This window comes from Pyrgilauda ruficollis, unplaced genomic scaffold (assembly GCF_017590135.1).
Source record: "Pyrgilauda ruficollis isolate IOZ18807 unplaced genomic scaffold, ASM1759013v1 scaffold59, whole genome shotgun sequence".
Taxonomy (NCBI): domain Eukaryota; kingdom Metazoa; phylum Chordata; class Aves; order Passeriformes; family Passeridae; genus Pyrgilauda; species Pyrgilauda ruficollis.
Window position 1 is genome coordinate 6,728,520 of NW_024527599.1, and position 16,717 is coordinate 6,745,236.

Here is a 16,717-nt window from a genome sequence, read left to right on the forward strand (position 1 = left end):
TTAAAAATCCCCACTGCTTCCCTCTACTTCTTAATTGCCTCAGTGGGTGGTAGGAGCAAGCACACATACCTGAAAATTAATTGGATTGTGTAGTGGAAATTATTTTGAAGCTATTCACTCACCCTAATAAACAATTTTGAAATTAAGCCCAATCTCTGCTAATAATTTTACTCCCTGGGTTGAACAAATCTATAAAGCAGTCACCAATGGCTAAGAAGGGCACAGTCTCCAGATTTCTACTAATTGAACTGCTATGCAGAAATCGATCCAAATTCTTCACTTATCCACCCAGAGAAGCCACAGTTATTAACCACACCAAGAGAGAACAATATTGTTTGTTTATATTCAGCCTGTCAGCTCTCCTTCCCCCCCACAGCCACGTACAAGATGCTTTTTTTCCACCTCAAGTGACTTGCACATCGTCTTGGAGGCTGCAGAAGTGAGTCTGGAGCTCCCCTCCAGGCCACTGGGGATTTAAGCCAGCCTGGTTAGGAACAGCCCCCAAATCCCCACACCAGCACCCAGAGAAATGGGTTTTGTAGGCCCAGAGAAAGGAGCATTGCTGTGAGGGGCTCAGTGCCTGTGAAGTGGCCCAAGGAGGAGGCACACTGTGATCTAGGGGTGCAGATGAGGAGCCCTCTCCCATTTCAGCTGGGAGCCAGCAGTGCTCACCAGCAGCACGTTGTTCCCTGCCTGCAGCCAGCCCCATCAGCTCAGCTGAGCTCCTCAGAGACTCAGGCCTGGCTCAGGAGGCTCCCTGGGGCTGCTAAACAAGGTAGGGCACAAACCAGGCTTGGCCCTGTGTCAAACATGCAGCATGGACAAAGCCCAAGTGTCCATAAGCATCCTTTGCTCCTGACAGCTCTCAGCAGTGTGTGGTGAGACAGGGATGCTCAAGAACACTGAATTCCACAGTGCAAAAATAAAAGGCTTACAGTGTGTGCTGCGTGTCAAAAAGCCAGACTCTGCTGCAGAATCTACTTATGAATTGTGAATTACCTTATATTTAATGATGTTAAACTGCATCTGTCATTTGGCTGCCAAATCTCTCACTGTGTTTGTATCTATCTGGAGTTTCTCATTGTTCTCCAGAGTATTTCCTAATTGAAAGGATTCTGCTACACTGGCAAACTTTCCCTAACCTGTTGTTCATTGCTTCTTCAAAGTGGTTAATAAACACATAGGAAAAATCTTCTCTATTTTCAGTTCCAAACCTCCTCTGATCAGATCTGAGTTACATCCCTCTATAAAGTCACTTAACCTTTCTCTGTGCTCTCCAGTCATGTGGGATTCCTTTGAAAAATTTGATGCTGCTGCTTTACCTCCACATTAAGCAATATTCTTCCCAAAACTGAGTCCCTTTGTATCAGCCAACCACAGTTTGGAGTAGTTTGGCAGTTCCCTATTCATGACTTCACTTCTTTCCATTTAATCAGCTTTTTCCATCCATGTGAGTACTGTGCCTTTCTTCTACCATAAATTCTTTGGAGTTAGTTTTTCCCACTCCATTATTATCTCCCCCCTCCACAATGTGTGTATCAATAAATAATCAAACTGATGGGAATTTGTGATATTTTTCTTGAATAAAAAGTGCTATGTCTGGAAAAGTAGGCTTAACACATTCACTGTGGTGAATTGGTGAATTCCCATTGATGCATTTTTGTTCTTTTTATGTGTTCCACAGGAAATGCAGAATTTTTCTATCACTGTGTTAGTAAAGCCCATGTCAAATCCTTTGCATCAACTCAGGCCACAGTGAAATGTTTTGACACAGCAGCAGCATGATGTGTTGTTATGATTAAGGGAAACTCTGGAAAGCACAACCATTTCAACCTCTTAATTTAGAATGAGAAAAAAGGAAATAAATCACAAAAAAAGGAATTAAATAACAGAATTTCATGAGGAACAAACCAGCAGATCTAAGATTACCCTCCCTCCTTGTGTATGGGATGATGTTTCACCCCTGATCCCCCTCTGCCCTTCATCCCAAAGCACCAAAGCACCTTACTTGTGATCCAGGGGCTCCAATGGGTCCTGGGGGCCCTTTGGGTCCTGAAGCACCTGGTGGCCCTGAATGGGAATCATAATTGGAGACAATGTTAAGGAGCCTTAGAAGGAAGAACCCTAAATTCCAAAGGCATGCACTTCCTTTCATGTTCTGCTGAGTCTCCCGGTGAGTGAGAACCCTTCACCAGACACTGGAGTACTGGACACCCACATCCTGACAGAACACATCCCCATGCCCCAGGGGGGGATGTTAGAGCTCTGGGAGGAAAAAATGGTGAAAATAGGTAGGAAGGATGTCAGTAACATCCACATTTCCATTCCTTAAATGCAACTTTTGAGAAAACTTAAACTAGATCCATGGAACGGCTCCATGAGAGCAAGACACTGCAGGTGCTGGTCCAGAAACAATCTCAGGTGCCAGGGAAGCCCCAGGGCTGCTGCACTTGGTCAGAGATAGGAGAGACTGAGTGGGGCAAAGCAAAGCTCTCTCTTGGTCTTCACTCACTGCAGTGGCAATAAATTAATTTAAAATCTGTACCACAGGAGAGCTGCTTCCAGAATGAGTTAAGCACCATCTAAACAGGTCAACTTGTCTCACACAGTGACTTAACAGATTCATTCCTTTTGAAAAAATAATTATATCTCAACAGTAGCTGTTAAATTATACCTGCAGATGGGAGACAGGATATTTGCTTAGCCTGAGCTTAGCAATACTCCTCTCCGCTTTAGTTGTCACAACCCTTGAGATGAAACAATGTGGACATTATACACAAAGTACAGCTGAATCAGCCTCAATCATTAATGCACCATACAAATGCTTAAGTCAAAGAATAAAGGAATTGAAGGATAAATGAAAGGCCCTCATAATGAAAGGAGAAGTCTTTTCTGCAACTAATGGGAGTTGACTCCTAAATATGCATCATACAGGGAAGTGCTGACGTTTGCAGGAATATTATCATTTAAGCCACCCATCAGCACAGAGAGAAAGAAGGCTTGTCACTGAATTTTCATCTCAGATTCTGATTTCAGTTATACTGGTGAAAATCTGGAATTGCTCAAACTGGCTCCAAAGTCTTCACAGACATGGCAGAGCATCTGGCCAGGCCCTGCTTGGTGCAGCTCCGCAGTGACAGGCCAGGTTTGCAGCAGGGGGAGAACAACTCTGCTCTCAGGAAGGAATCACTGGACAGCCTCTAAAACCACCTTTTAATCAGCCCTTTTCTCAAGACGTAAAGGTCAAACAATCAGCCACTATCAACAGACAAAAACCCAGTTATTTCTGGACAGCGAGGAGGCCTCCCCTCCTACAGGCACCCACGGCCCACCACAGGGGCTGTGCCACCCTCCCCGCCCTGCCGGCCCCGAGCCCCGAGCCCAGCCCCGAGCCCGGTCCCAGCCCCGCCGTCACCTGGCGGCCCCACGGGCCCCGGGGCTCCCCGCGGTCCGGGCACTCCGGCCATGATGGTGTCGATGACGGTGGAGGCCAGCTGGGCTTCTCCATCTGCGGACACAGCGCGGTTAGTCCCGGCCCGGCCGGGATCACGGTTAGACTGGGACCCAGCCGGGATCACGATTAGTCCCAGCCCAGCCGGGATCACAGTTAGTCTCGAGCCCAGCCGGGATTTCAGTGTCGAGCCCTCCTGGGATCACGGTTAGTCCCGAGCCCAGCCGGATCTCAGTTAGACCCGAGCCCAGCCGGATCTCAGTTAGTCTCGAGCCCAGCCGGATCTCAGTTAGACCCGAGCCCAGCCGGATCTCAGTTAGTCTCGAGCCCAGCCGGGATCTCAGTTAGACCCGAGCCCAGCCGGTTCTCTCCGCAATCCTCTGGCGCCCGTCGCTGGCCGCGGGCCGGCAGTGCTGCAGGATGCTGAATTTGGCTCCTGGAGCACTGCCTTTGCTCTCCAAGGCTGCTGTGGAAGAGGTTTTACAGCGACCTCTGTGAGCCAGAGAGGAGTCTGATAACAGGACCCATGTTTGCCCCTGGAAGAATTTTCTACCAAGGTCGTTGACATAGAAACCAAGAAAGAAAGAAGGATAAATAAGAGAAACCTGCAACTGCCTGTTCCAATGAGCGCTTTGCTTGTCTCTCGTGACCAGTGAGTAAACTGTAAACTTAAGAGCTTTGCAAGAATGTATAAAAAGCATGCATGCTAAAATAAAAACAGGTTTGAAGCCTTCTGAAAATGGAGTGTTGCTTTGTATTGTCTCCCTCACAACCACGACAGGCTGTGACCCCTCATCCTGCAGAGCTGCTCCTCTCACCCCTGAGAACCCCAGACAAGCTGTGCTTCCTCTCAAAACCTTGGTGTTTTATCCACCTGTACAATCCTGCCTTGCAATGACTGACCCCAAATTCACCATCCCCACCACGCAGCTGCCTTGTGGCTGCCTGGCAAGTGCAGCAGGGCTGTGGGCTCCCTCCTGCCTGGCAGCAGGACTTGCTGAGCCCCCCTGGCAGCACAGCCCCCAGCCCGGCCAGCTCACCTGGGCAGGTGCTGCTGGGAGGTGCCCTAAGGTCTAAGGATGCAGGAAAGCCCAGGGATGTGCTCTGCCCCCTCCACGTGCTCAGGAAACTTTCCTGCCATTTAGGATTATTTTAGGTGTTCAACTGGTGAGCTCTGGGAAATGGAGAGAAATGGGAGTGGAGCAGGGAAGGGAAAGGCAGCAGCAGGAATTGGAGGAGTTTTGTGCTTTTGCACATCTTACTCAGCTCTCTCCAGTCAAGAACAAAACCCAGCAGCCTGCAGCTGTCCATATCCCCCCTCAGCCTGGAGCCAATAGGTTTCTATTCAGTTGGCAGCTGAACAGAAAACCCACAACTATAAATAAAAAAGCAACCCCCAGTATTTAATGCAATGCCAAAACCATACTCAACAACCCCCTTCCCTGTGGACCTGTACTGTGGCACACCTGTAATCTGGGCAGGTACCTGTATGGCAGCACCTTTCATCTGAGCACCCCACAACACTTTGGGACAGTTGTGGAAACCTGGGGCAAAAATTCAATGAACAACCAAGACAACAAGGCCACAAAACAAGCAAGGGAGCCCCACATCCTCGTGCTACCAAGGCTTTCTGTCCTGACTCTTTGCTGGAGGACCAACAATAAATCTCCTGTTTAACCTGGATGAAGATGTTGGCTCCTGGTCACCAGGATAGCAAACCTGAAAATCCCACATTTTCCACAGCTGGAGGTGCCATAAAGGAATAATGTCCACCTCCTCCTGCCCATGACCTCAAGCTTACTCATGTTTCCTTCCACCCATCCCTGTAACTCATCACAGTGAAATTCAGGGGAACCCTGGGCAGGAAAAGGCTGGGAATGTCTCACTGCAAATGTCAAGTGACACCAGGAAGGTCAGAAGGGTGTTTGCTTACTCTGCAGAGTCCAGCTCAAAGGTCAGAAGGTGAACTCTCCAGAAATTTTAGCAGCCACATTGTGAAGCCTTCCCAGCTTCTGGAGTGTTGGCAGTGGTAGAGGGAACTTCCAAGGCAGGTGTTTGAAAGCAGTTCCCAGGGGAAACTGTGCAATGGCTTTGGCTGCCAAGGATGACGGGATACCTCTGCAATGCCTTCCTGGCAGCAGGACAGCACAAGGTCCAACCCAGATCCCTCTAAGAACCACATTTTGTGCCTAAAGCCTGAATGCAAACGGGTATTTATCTGACTGCTGTTTCTAAACCCATTCATCTTCCCCCTCCTCACAGCCCTGAAACAAACTGAGACTCTTCTCATGTTCAGGAGGAAAGATACCCCAGTGAAGTGTGTAATCCAATTAATTTGAGTTTTATTTGACCATGCCAAAATCCATCACAGCTTGGGAGTAAGATGAAATTGGGAAATGAGCATCAAACAGCAGTGAAGACTTTAACAGTTGCAGAGCCTTTTGTTTTTAAAGTGATCAACAAAATCAACTGCACATCCACTGAGAGGGGCAGAGGCTGGACTGCAAACAGCTAGGGTTTAATTTCTGCTGGAGGTAAGCCAGGGATAAAGATTTGGGTTACAAAACAGTCCAGCTAAACATTATTACCATGACAGTCCCACAAATCCACCCCTCCTGACATTTGACTCAACATTATTTAATGAAAGGTGATTCCATGGTTGTGCCACAGAAGAGAGCTCTGATCAAGAACCCAGGGCTCAGCAGCTCCTGCCTGGCCCGGGCAGCACAGGACTGTGCCAGCTCCTTCCTGGCCAGGCAGGACTCACTCAGAGCCAGGTTTCTTTCCAGGATCAGCTCTGAATGAAACACACTGTGAATGAAATGGGACTGAAGTGTGTTAAAACACAACCCTCATATTTTTTTTTAAGGGATTGCGTCCATGTTCTCGTAAAGCAGCAGGAAGAACTTGTATCTCCTTATAAACTTCCTTATAAATGAGGACATTCTGGGGCTCTCTGCAGCTGGAGACTGTTAGAGCAGCCACAAAATAGCATCAAATGGTAGCAGGAATCTTCCCTTCTCAGCCACCTCCTGCACTGACCCAGGTTCTGCTGGGCTCAAGAGCTGGGTTCTGTTTCAGTGCTCCTGGGTACCCCAAAGCAGCAGCCAATGCTTCATTTTAGAAAACCTTGATACTGAATTTGCTCCAGGAGCTTTCCAACCCCTATCCAAGCCAGGAGAGGAGTGAAACCAGTGTGGCCTGGTCAGGCAGGAGCACCTGTGTTCTCTGGAATGGAACAGAGACACCCTGAAACAGCACAGAAATGCCCTGGAGGACACAGTGAAAGCTGCCCAGCCAGACGGCAGAGGCAGCTCAGGGCACACTTGGAAAGAAATCAGTTTTCTCAATTCCTTTCCTCCTCTCCTTCCCCTTTACTCCCTCTGCTCTGTTCTCCTTCCTCAGGAAGGGCCTTGCTGGCAGCTGGGATGCTGCTGCACAGATCCCTCTCCCTTACCACCACTGATATCCCGGGCACACCATCAGCTGCTCTGCCTCAGTTTCCCCTGGCTCTCCCCTCAGGGAGTGGTGGAGTCACCACCCTTGGAAGTGTTAAAAATGTGTGGCTGTGGCCTTTGAGGACATGGTTTAGTGGGGCTGGGTTGGTGGCTGGACTTGATCTTGGAGGTCTTTTCCCACAGTGATGATTCTATGAAAACAGGTTAATTTTATTTCATGTGTCCTTGGCCGATCTTCGAGCTGGAAGGAAACAACCCTCAAGAGTGAGAGTTGCATTATTTTCTCAACTCTATTCACTAGAAATCACCAATGTTAGCACAAGGAATAGGAATGAGCTGGCTCTAGACCATGTACCTGATCACTCATTTTTAAGTGGCAGGGAAAGTGAGAGGTCCCAGTAGCAGCAGCCCCAGCAGTGGGGAACAGCAGCTCAGCTTCTGGCCAAGGGCTAAGGTTTCTGACTAAGGGATAAATTCCCCCATTACAGCCTTGATTTGTTGAGACAGGATGGAAATGAAGTAATCCTGTCTTAATTTTTTCCTGCTACCTGATCTGGAGGGAAAAAATGGGACCATTTTTTTACCAGAGCACAGGGAAACTGAGAAAATATTTGTCTCCCTATTTCTGGCTTCTGCCTGCAGATAAATATTGCCAACAGGAACTTGCTGCAATTAATAAAGGCACAGGCATTAACCATGTTCAGGCAGATCCAAACTCTGTATAATAACAATAACCTGAGACAGCTCTCACATCTCATTCCCATTAGCAGGCATATGCTTCCCTCTGCTGTCAGCAGCTGGAATTTTGTGTTTATAGTTTTCAGATGTGCTTCTTTCAAAACAAGTAAATACATTTTTAAAAAGCTAAACAGAATTTACAAGGCTGAGTTTTACTGGTGGCAGATCAGCTTTCCACCAGCCTGTGGGAGGCAAAATCAGCCAACAGAGAGGAAAAATGGTAAGAAAATAAATTTGATACTGCCAGAACATTGTCATGGTGACATAGATAACTTACACTTGCAGCTGGATTTGTATTAAGAAAAAGTGTCATAAAGTTTTGGGCTACTCCTTCTGCAAATGAAGCAATGCACAGGCATGGAGGGAGGAATGCCTAGGGATGCCAGGGATGGAAATGGAGCAGTCACCATCTCCTCACTGCTCTCAAGTCCATGTAGCTGCCCAGTGCTGGCAGAGAGAATATAAATAATTATCCACCATTTATCTTCTTCCATTTGGCACAACACTGAGCTCACCCTCCTCACACATCAGCTGCAAAGCCTTTATTCACATTTTAATTTATCCACTGATCACAAGGAAGAGTTTAATTCAAAGCGTGGTTGGAGGGAGGGGGCAGCAGCAGCACCCAAACCATCCTTAGGGATCACTTGGAATAAAAGGCAGAATGTGTGACCCTGAGAGGAGTGAGACAACTGTAATGCAAAACTCCCTTGTTCTCAGGCTGATGAATGCAGCATGTTGATGTGTATTTTGTGAAAATCTCAGTATTGAACCTCAGTTATTCATCCTGCCCATACACCCTAAGTAACTGAGTACAAAATCGAGCTGTTAAAATTCACCCTAAATTAAAAATACATCTGTTCACTTTTGGGGAAAAGGAGTCTGGAGAGCAGAGTGGGTGGAAGGGAAGGGAAGGGAGAGCTTGAGATAACTGTCAGACATGGGGAGACTTAGTAATCCTTGGCTGTAACTAAGACAACTGAGCTTTTCAGCTGGGCAGGAGCAGCAGAGCTGGGGATGAGGCACAGCTGAGGTCTGGGGGAGTGGAGGTGGGAGACCCAGCAGAGCTGGGGCTCCAGGAGTTTGCAGAGCAAGGGCAGACAGAGCTGAACTCTACTCCCTCATTATTACCTGCCAGCTCCACGGGGCTGGACCAGGAGAATGAAGCCCAAATCCGAGGGCATTCCAATCCAAGTGCAGGATGTGCCCTTCCTAGAAAGCTTTATCTTGCCCTGCACAGCACAAATCAAATAAATCTATTCTTTAAATCAGCATAAGCACAGAGAAACCCTGGCCCTCCTGTTACAGGGAAGGGATAAATCGTGGTGTCAGTCCATGATAAATCATGGTTTCCAGTCCATAATTCTGTGTTTTCTGTGGGATAATGTGGATGCACCAGGTGGAAGAAGCATCTGCAGGGGCAGGGAAGGAGACACATTTAACAGATGTGCTTGTAATTCCAGAGCTGCAAATCTCTAGTCCTTGCTGATTCCTGAGCAGCCCTGACACTCCAACACCACAACAGTGGCACCAAGAGGGCTCCAACCCCACAGCTTTGGTGCACCAGCACCTAATCTGCCACTCTGGGTTCCTCTGGCCCTTTCTCTCAGGTGATGCTAGCTGAGCTCTGTCATTTCACCAGAGACCCTCTTCCCACTCCTGATGGAAGCTTACAGGACACCAAATTGCCTCCCCAAAGCTGTGATGAACCTAAATAAAACAGGCACAAAGAACAAAATCCTCCAAACCCTGCTCTGACAGTTTAGGAGAGCAGGGACTTAGCTCTTCATTTTGGAGAGGTGAACCCCCTGTAGCTTCCAAGATGTTCCATCTTGAACAGGAGCTTCCAAGAGACCCACACAGTGCAGGGAGTGTCCAGCTGCACTGGCAGAACGTGGCAAGGAAGTGGGAGCAGAGCTGAGCTGCCCTGTGCCTGCCCACTCTGCTGATGCCACAAGAGAACAGGGGAAATGAGGAGGGAACTTACTTTCTTTTTCAGCTGTGGGCTGGAGTGAGTAGAGAACCCCTTGTTGGAAGGTGAGAGGGAGGCTTGGGGTGGCTGGTGGCCCTGGAGGACCTGGGGGACCTGGGATCCCAGTTTCTCCTGGAAGTCCTCTTGGTCCTTGAGGTCCCAACATCCCTGTGCAGAGAGAGGAGAGGAGTGTTAATGCCTTTGGGGATGTGCTAATGATGCTATCATGTGAAAAGGCAGCAAGAAGACAAAGGATTTCTGTCCTGAACTTCATAGAAGGGTGGGGAAAATAGAAACAGCTTCCCAATTTATTGTTATTTTTGTTGTTGGTTTTTTTTTGGGTTTTTTGGGGTTTTTGTGGGGTTTTTTTTTGTTTGTTTGTTTGGTTGGGTTTTTTTTGTTTAGCATCTTCCTCTGCAAAGGAGAGAGCTTGACTTGGCTCAGAGGTGCTGCCTTTGAGCAGCCCAGTTGCTGAAAGACTAAAATCTCCCCTCTCTCTTAGGCTGAGTGAGAAACTACAGGCAGCAAAGTGTGAAATCAAATCCTCTTTGCCTCCAGGTACACCTGTGTCACCTCCCTGCCAGGAAGCAGAGTCAGTCCAGGAGCAGACAGATCACATGTCCTGTGGGGCTGCAAGGCTCTTGTTGCAAACTGAGAAACAAAAAAATGCAGACACATCCTTGGCCAGACCTTGGCCACTGACAGCTTGCCAGAAATGCCAAAAAGTGTTCAGGGCTGCTCTCACATCTAAGGCACTGTCAGAGTTTTAAATCTTACCCAAGCTCAGGCTCACAAGGCACAGCTTTTCAGACACAGAGAGCGCAGAGCCTGAGGTCTGGCACCTATTGTGCAGTATCACCTTCATCAAAACATTCAGGAACGTTTGGGGAATGAAGAAAGACTCCTAGCCCAGGAATGGAGTGTTCTCTGAAAGAATGGCCTCATAACCTTTTCCCTTAACATACAAAAGCATCATTAGTTTGACATCCTGGCATCTGACAGCTTGACACAAATGGTGGAGAAAAAAGGGAGTTAAAACAGGCACCCAGTGAGAGGGTTAAACAGAGAATGCTCTGCTCCAAAGGCTGACAGGTCACAGGCTCTTTCTTACAGCTCCTGAGCAGGATGGGGAAACATGATCCTGCTCTGCAGCTTTCTGGGACAGGCTCTCTCCTGCTCCACAGGAAATCCCAGGGTCAGTCATTGCTCCTGCAGGTGGTTGCCTGCCCTGGGAGCTCCTGGCTGATTCCAGCTGCCAGGGGACTCACTGGAATGGATTTGATACCAGCTGAAGATGCTCAGTCTTGTGTGTCTGGCCTTGTCTGAGCTGCTGTCACATACAATTTGTATGAAGTGAACCATCTCCTGTGACAGGACTCACCTGGTGGCCCTGCTGGGCCCCTCTCTCCAGGCTGTCCCTTCTCTCCTTTGGGCCCTGGTGGTCCTGGGAGCCCAGTGGGTCCAACCGGGCCCGGGGGACCAACCCGTCCTGGAATCCCTGGAAATGTTCAGAAAGGAAATGAGCTGGAAGTTAGGACACTGCTGAGGTCAGAAAGGCTTCAGCAACCTCGAAACCAGAGGAGAGGAACTCAGAGTTGCAAAGGGGAGAAATGCAGCAGTGCACTGACAAAGTGGCACTGCTGGCAGGAGCTGTAAGCCAGACAAGCCAGACTGGGCTTTGCTTCTCCTCTTCTTCCTTCAATCCTGTAAGGAAAAAGCACATCCCCATGCACAAGACCTTCCCCAAAAAAGTCAGCAGGATGTGCACCTCCAGCTGGGGTGTGCTGGGCAGAGCAACATTGAGCCCACACTGTCCCCTTGCCGAGGCCTGACTGGCTCTGGCAGGGTCTGGGTGTCCTTTGCTGGGTTCATCCAGACACACATCAACTCCTGGGCCATCCCAAAGTACCAAAATACACAAAAGAGATTTGCCAAAGACAATCAGACCCTGTCTCCCACTTGCTCTATTCACACCACCCAGAGGTTCTGTATCAGTGATGTTTCCCTGGTTTCTCCTGTGTTCATTCTTCTCTCAGGGCTCTGTGCTCTGCACAGGTTTTTCATCCCAAAGTGACATTAATGCCCCCCCTTGTGCAGGAACTGGCTGTCAGTAATGAATCTCACTGAGCAGGGTTCCAGGGTAACACCAGGAGCAGTGGTTGCAGCACAGTGGGATGTTTCTTGGCAAGCCCACTCAGACCCCCAGTAAGCCCAGGAGAGGTGCAGAGGCAGCATCAGTGATCTCAAAGTCACCACTTCTGGTGACACTAAATAAAATCTTAATGCTGTTTTCCCCAGACTATCAAAATAACAACAACACTTGGCAAATTTTTGGTGTTGTTCAGAAGAACACTGCTGATCTTGGGCTTACATGGAGAGACATTTAAACACTGTGCGAACGGCACTGAAGCTTTGATGCCCTGGAGGTGTGGGCAAGTGGGTCTGTCTGCTCAGATTAAGTGGCTAATGGTTATAATAAAGACATTAACTGTCAGAGCCAAGAGAGTCAGAGGTTCCTGGTTTCTGGGCTACCAAAGGGCTCAGAGTATTTGAAAGCAGTGCCAGATGCAAGCTCCAAAGCCAGAGGGAGATCAGGATGAGTCCAAAGTCCAGCACACTCAGATTTCAGATTTTAGTCCATGTGTTACATGTGACCACAACACAGCAGAGCAATTTAAGGTTTGATCAACTCTTAAGGAGTGTCTTCTCCTTCCCAGGAGGTATCAGGAGAGGTAATGGACCCTCCTGACCAAAACCAAAGAATATGCTGCATATGGGGGTGGAGAGCATGGATGGGAATGGAGGGTGAGAAGGAGGAAAGGAAAGAAGCTGGACAGCACCTTCCCAGCTGGTACCAGGGAACAGGGCTGCACAATCACATCAAGGCTCACAGGATTGGCAGCTCCCACATTTGGGTACAATTCCCACTCTAGATGTGAGATAGCTCACCTGGAATACAAAAAACCTGATCACCCCAGACTCCTAATTTCTCAGAACAAAGCAATAATCCCCCAGTATTAGTCCTCCATGGAAAAATTACCCTTCCTCTCTTTTTTCCATTTTGGAGAGATGTCCAAACTGGTTTTTCTTACAAAAATGAAATCTCTCTGCCTTCAATCCATGATGAAACTGGGTGGACTGAGGAAATTACATTTCTCAATGGCTTTGAGTGGGAGTGTGAACCTGTACTTTTGTTGCATTCAGTCCTCAATAAAGATCTGATTTAATTTGAGTATTGAATAAGGAATTAAGGCCAATTTTCAATTTCAAGTTTCAATTTGGATCAATTTGCTTATCCACAGGACACAAACTGCAGCCTTTTCTATGGATAGAAGGATGGATCTCTCCTGGCAGGGGATGCTGTCCTGGGAAGCCCAGGCAGGTGATCAGGAGCCCTTTTAGGAAGCAGCTTCTACCCCTAAAAAAACCCCAGCACACCTGAAACTTCACTGCAGCACTTGCAGCACAGAGGGAAGAACAGCAGAAACTGTTTTGCAAGCATGACACACTGTGCTGCTGAGTGTGGGCCAGAACATTCCCTCACTTGTGGAGATCACCCTCAATCCTTCAGTCCAACCTTATAACTCAACCCCATGATGTCCTGCAGCCCAGGAGCAATAATTTCCTGCAGCATCCTCAATGCCAGTGCTGCTGCAGAGCTTGAGAGAAGCTGGCACTTCCTTCCCTGGAGGGGAAGAGCTGAAGGAAAGGCTGGAGAAGCAGCACTGGGTAATGAGTCAGGCAAGGGCTCACACTGGTGACAAATGGTGTTACCAGCTCAAAAGAGACAAGTGCAACAGGGGGAAGAAAGAGGGAAGGATTCAAGGAAAAGGGGGAGAAAAAAGGGAGTTCTCTTCAGCTGGCATAAACAGCTCTGCTGCAGTGGCATTGCTTCCAGAGAGCTGAAGCCCCTGGAGAGAGTTTATCCTCCAAACAATATGAAGTAAAAGACCACAGGAAAAATAATTTTTAAAAGGCAGAGGGTGAGTAATCTACTGCTGGAAACCAAATCAGATGTGCAGAGACCTGGATTTTCTCCCTGGCTCTGTCATTAACCTGCAACATACCATCTGCTGCCCTCCTTCCCCAGGGTTTTCCCTGCACAGGAGCTGCTGTTTATATGGAGCACAGGAAAGTGATGTCCTGACATCCCCAGAGGCTCCTGGTGCCCCTGGCAGGTAACACCAGCTAGAGAAGTTTTCTCCCATCACTCAGGACATGCCCTGCTGGCTCTGGCCACACGTGCTTCCATGAGCTGCCTCTCCATCAGACACTGCTGTCCATCCCTTTTGTGCTGGGGAATGAATGTCTCAGAGGTGATAAAACTGGTGTGTGGCCTCTCCAACCAAAGCAGCCTCTGATCAGATAAAACCCAAAGAACAAACTCAGCCTCTCCATCTGTGAGGCCCCAAAGAGGCCACAGGACCCTTCTGCTTTTTGGGACATAAGTACAGGACTGGGCACAACAAGAGTTAGTGTTTGAAAGAGAAATATCAGAAACTATGAACTTACCCTGTGGTATCAGCTGCTCCTCTGCACCTCTGTGTCCTTTAGGCTCTGTTCAAGAACGACAGGGTAAAATAATAATAATAAAAAAAAAGAATAGGAGAAAAATAGAGAGATATGAAAAATTAGGTCTTTTGCTGCCAAGTGGCTCAGCCAGAGTATATATATTTTCTTAATACTCAGAAAAATTTATTCTGTTGATTAACAAGCTGATCAGAAAGGCCAGTGCTGCAGCTGTCTCAACAGCACTGATTGCTTTTAAATGACTGTCTATTCTCAGCCCTGTCACTCACAGAAGGAATAACCACCCTCATAAACAGTAGCAAGTTTTCCTGGACCTCAGCCTGGAGAGGCATCAGCCAACCCAGAGCTCTGGGGTCATCCAGAAGCACTTCCAGAGCTCCCAGCATCCTGTCCATGTCACCCACCTTTGTGTCAGGCCCAGCATCCTGCCCTTGGTCCATCCAGCTGCGTGGCATGCAAGGTAAGGCTGGGATTTACTTTGGCTGAACACCCAGCAGCAGGGCAAAGTAGGGAATGTTTCCCAAAAGGCTCAGGGGAAGGGGTGGAGGGACAGAGGATTAGCTTTCCACAGCCCCAAATCACCCAGGACACTCAGGCCTGACTTCCACCTTCTCCAATATCCCACATGATGAAAGATCTCCTGAGATCCCTGCAAGGGAACCTGGGGGCAGCTTGGAGCAGCAAGTCAGGGCATGGTGTTGAAATAATGCAAAATGGGCAGCTCCCCTCCATCCTAAATTGTGTGGGGTTCCCTTCACTCCACCAAAATCCATGCTGAGTTTTCCTGGCTGGCTTTGAATCATGGACTCAGACTGGTGTGGGGAGGGAAGGAGGCCAAATATGGACCCAGATCCATGAAATATCCCCACAGCTCTTTAGCAAAGCAAGAATTTGAAGCCCCCAGAGGCTGGGTAGGGGCTCCAGCAGTGTCAATGAGCAACTGAAGTGATTATTTCTCATTGCTGAAAGACACTGGCCTGGCTCCAAACGCTCCAGTGCATTCCTGATTCCTTTATTACACCACAGTTATTATTCCACACCAGGTTAAATAAATCAAGGCCAGAAAAACAAAGGGTAACAGCGAGCAAGGACTACACCTGGTAGCACACACACAGAGCCTGGAGTCTGGCTGGCACCAGGGGCTCACCCACAGCTCAGACATCACCACTGCTTTCGGAGGTGGCCACCAGTGAGCACCTGGCCTTGCTGCAGGGCTGGGAGGTGCAGACCCTGCACCATGGGCTGATCCAGGTGCTGCTCTGCTTGGCAGCCCTGCCAGAAGCCTGGGGGAGAGGCAGGCACTGCTCTGTGCCCAGCAGGACATGACCACGTGTGGGGAGCCTCCACCAGGACAGGACCTGGTGTGGAAGGCCCAGAGTCTCCTGCATTTTGCTGGGCTGACTTTGGTGCAGCAAAGTGCAGGTGCAGAGCCACTGCCACAGCAAAAATAAATGACATGGGAAAGGCAGAATGAGCATATAATGGACACTGGGGAAACTGCTCTAATTCAGTTCCTGGCAGCTGTGGCTGTGGTTCTGAGAATACTTTGCAGAACATATTGTTAGTGAACCTCCCTCCATGTTGTGGCATCATGACAAATCATAAACAGGGACGACATCTGGACTGCTTTGGTCGCTCCAAGTCTGCTGCAGTTGGGAAGGGCTGCCATAATAAACTGCCTGGGCCAAAAAAAAAAAAAAAGAAAAAAAAAGAAAAAAAAAAAAAAAAAAAAAAAGAAAAAAAAAGAAAAAAAAAAAAAAAAAAAAAAAGAAAAAAAAAGAAAAAAAAAAAAAAAAAAAAAAAGAAAAAAAAAGAAAAAAAAAAAAAAAAAAAAAAAGAAAAAAAAAGAAAAAAAAAGAAGAAAAAAGCAAAGCAGGCCCTAAAGAATAAAGAACTGCTCTGGGAGCAAGCAAAGCAACAGACAGACAGGGCTTTGGAAGCAGAGAGCAGGGATCTTGAAAAAAGATGCCAAGGTCAAGAAAATTCAATGTATGGGGATCTGTCTGGCCAAGTGGGCTCAGAGGGAGACTTTCTTATAAGTGTATTTTTTTTTCATGCCACAAGAGGGATCATAAAACAGCCCATTGTGTTTATGGCAAATTTAGAAAATATAAAGCAGACTGCAACTGGTGCTGCTATTCATGGGAAAGCTTTTTGCCCAATAAAACCAAGAATGACCCATGCAGCCCATTCCTCTATCCCCCAGCACTGCTCCCAGACTGGGAAACACTGCAGTTGGTGCTCCATAGGTAAGCAGGAGCTGTCCCACTGTGATCCTGATGGCTCTCTGGAGTTTCCTCAGGAACGTTTCAATGTGTCCGGGCCTCAAAAACCTCAAAAAACTTAAAACAAGCCCACTGAAACACACAGTGGCCCTGCTGGGGTGAACAGAACTTGAACAGACCCAAATTCAGCTTCCAGCAGATGTTTGCCAACAGAAATCGTGGCTGCCACAGGCCACCACGGCTGGCAAAATGCAGCTTCAATGGATTTTTTCCAAAGACATCCCTGCTCTGTTCTGGCTGAACTCAGGGAAGGGCAGAGACCTCCCAACCCCTCAACCCTGCA

At 48.1% G+C, this 16,717-nt stretch overlaps 1 protein-coding gene across 1 annotated transcript in view; it reads right to left on the reverse strand.

Moving 5' to 3' along the window:
* The window catches only part of COL26A1 (collagen type XXVI alpha 1 chain), a 165,747-nt gene that overhangs the window by 10,442 nt on the left and 138,588 nt on the right, over positions 1-16,717 (reverse strand). Inside the window, exons 7-11 of the mRNA XM_041482777.1 lie at positions 14,132-14,176; positions 11,001-11,117; positions 9,635-9,787; positions 3,416-3,508; positions 2,009-2,070 (exon numbers count right to left, since the gene is read on the reverse strand). Of these exons, the coding sequence (XP_041338711.1) occupies positions 2,009-2,070; positions 3,416-3,508; positions 9,635-9,787; positions 11,001-11,117; positions 14,132-14,176 (470 nt within the window). The remainder of the gene's footprint in view (positions 1-2,008; positions 2,071-3,415; positions 3,509-9,634; positions 9,788-11,000; positions 11,118-14,131; positions 14,177-16,717) is intronic.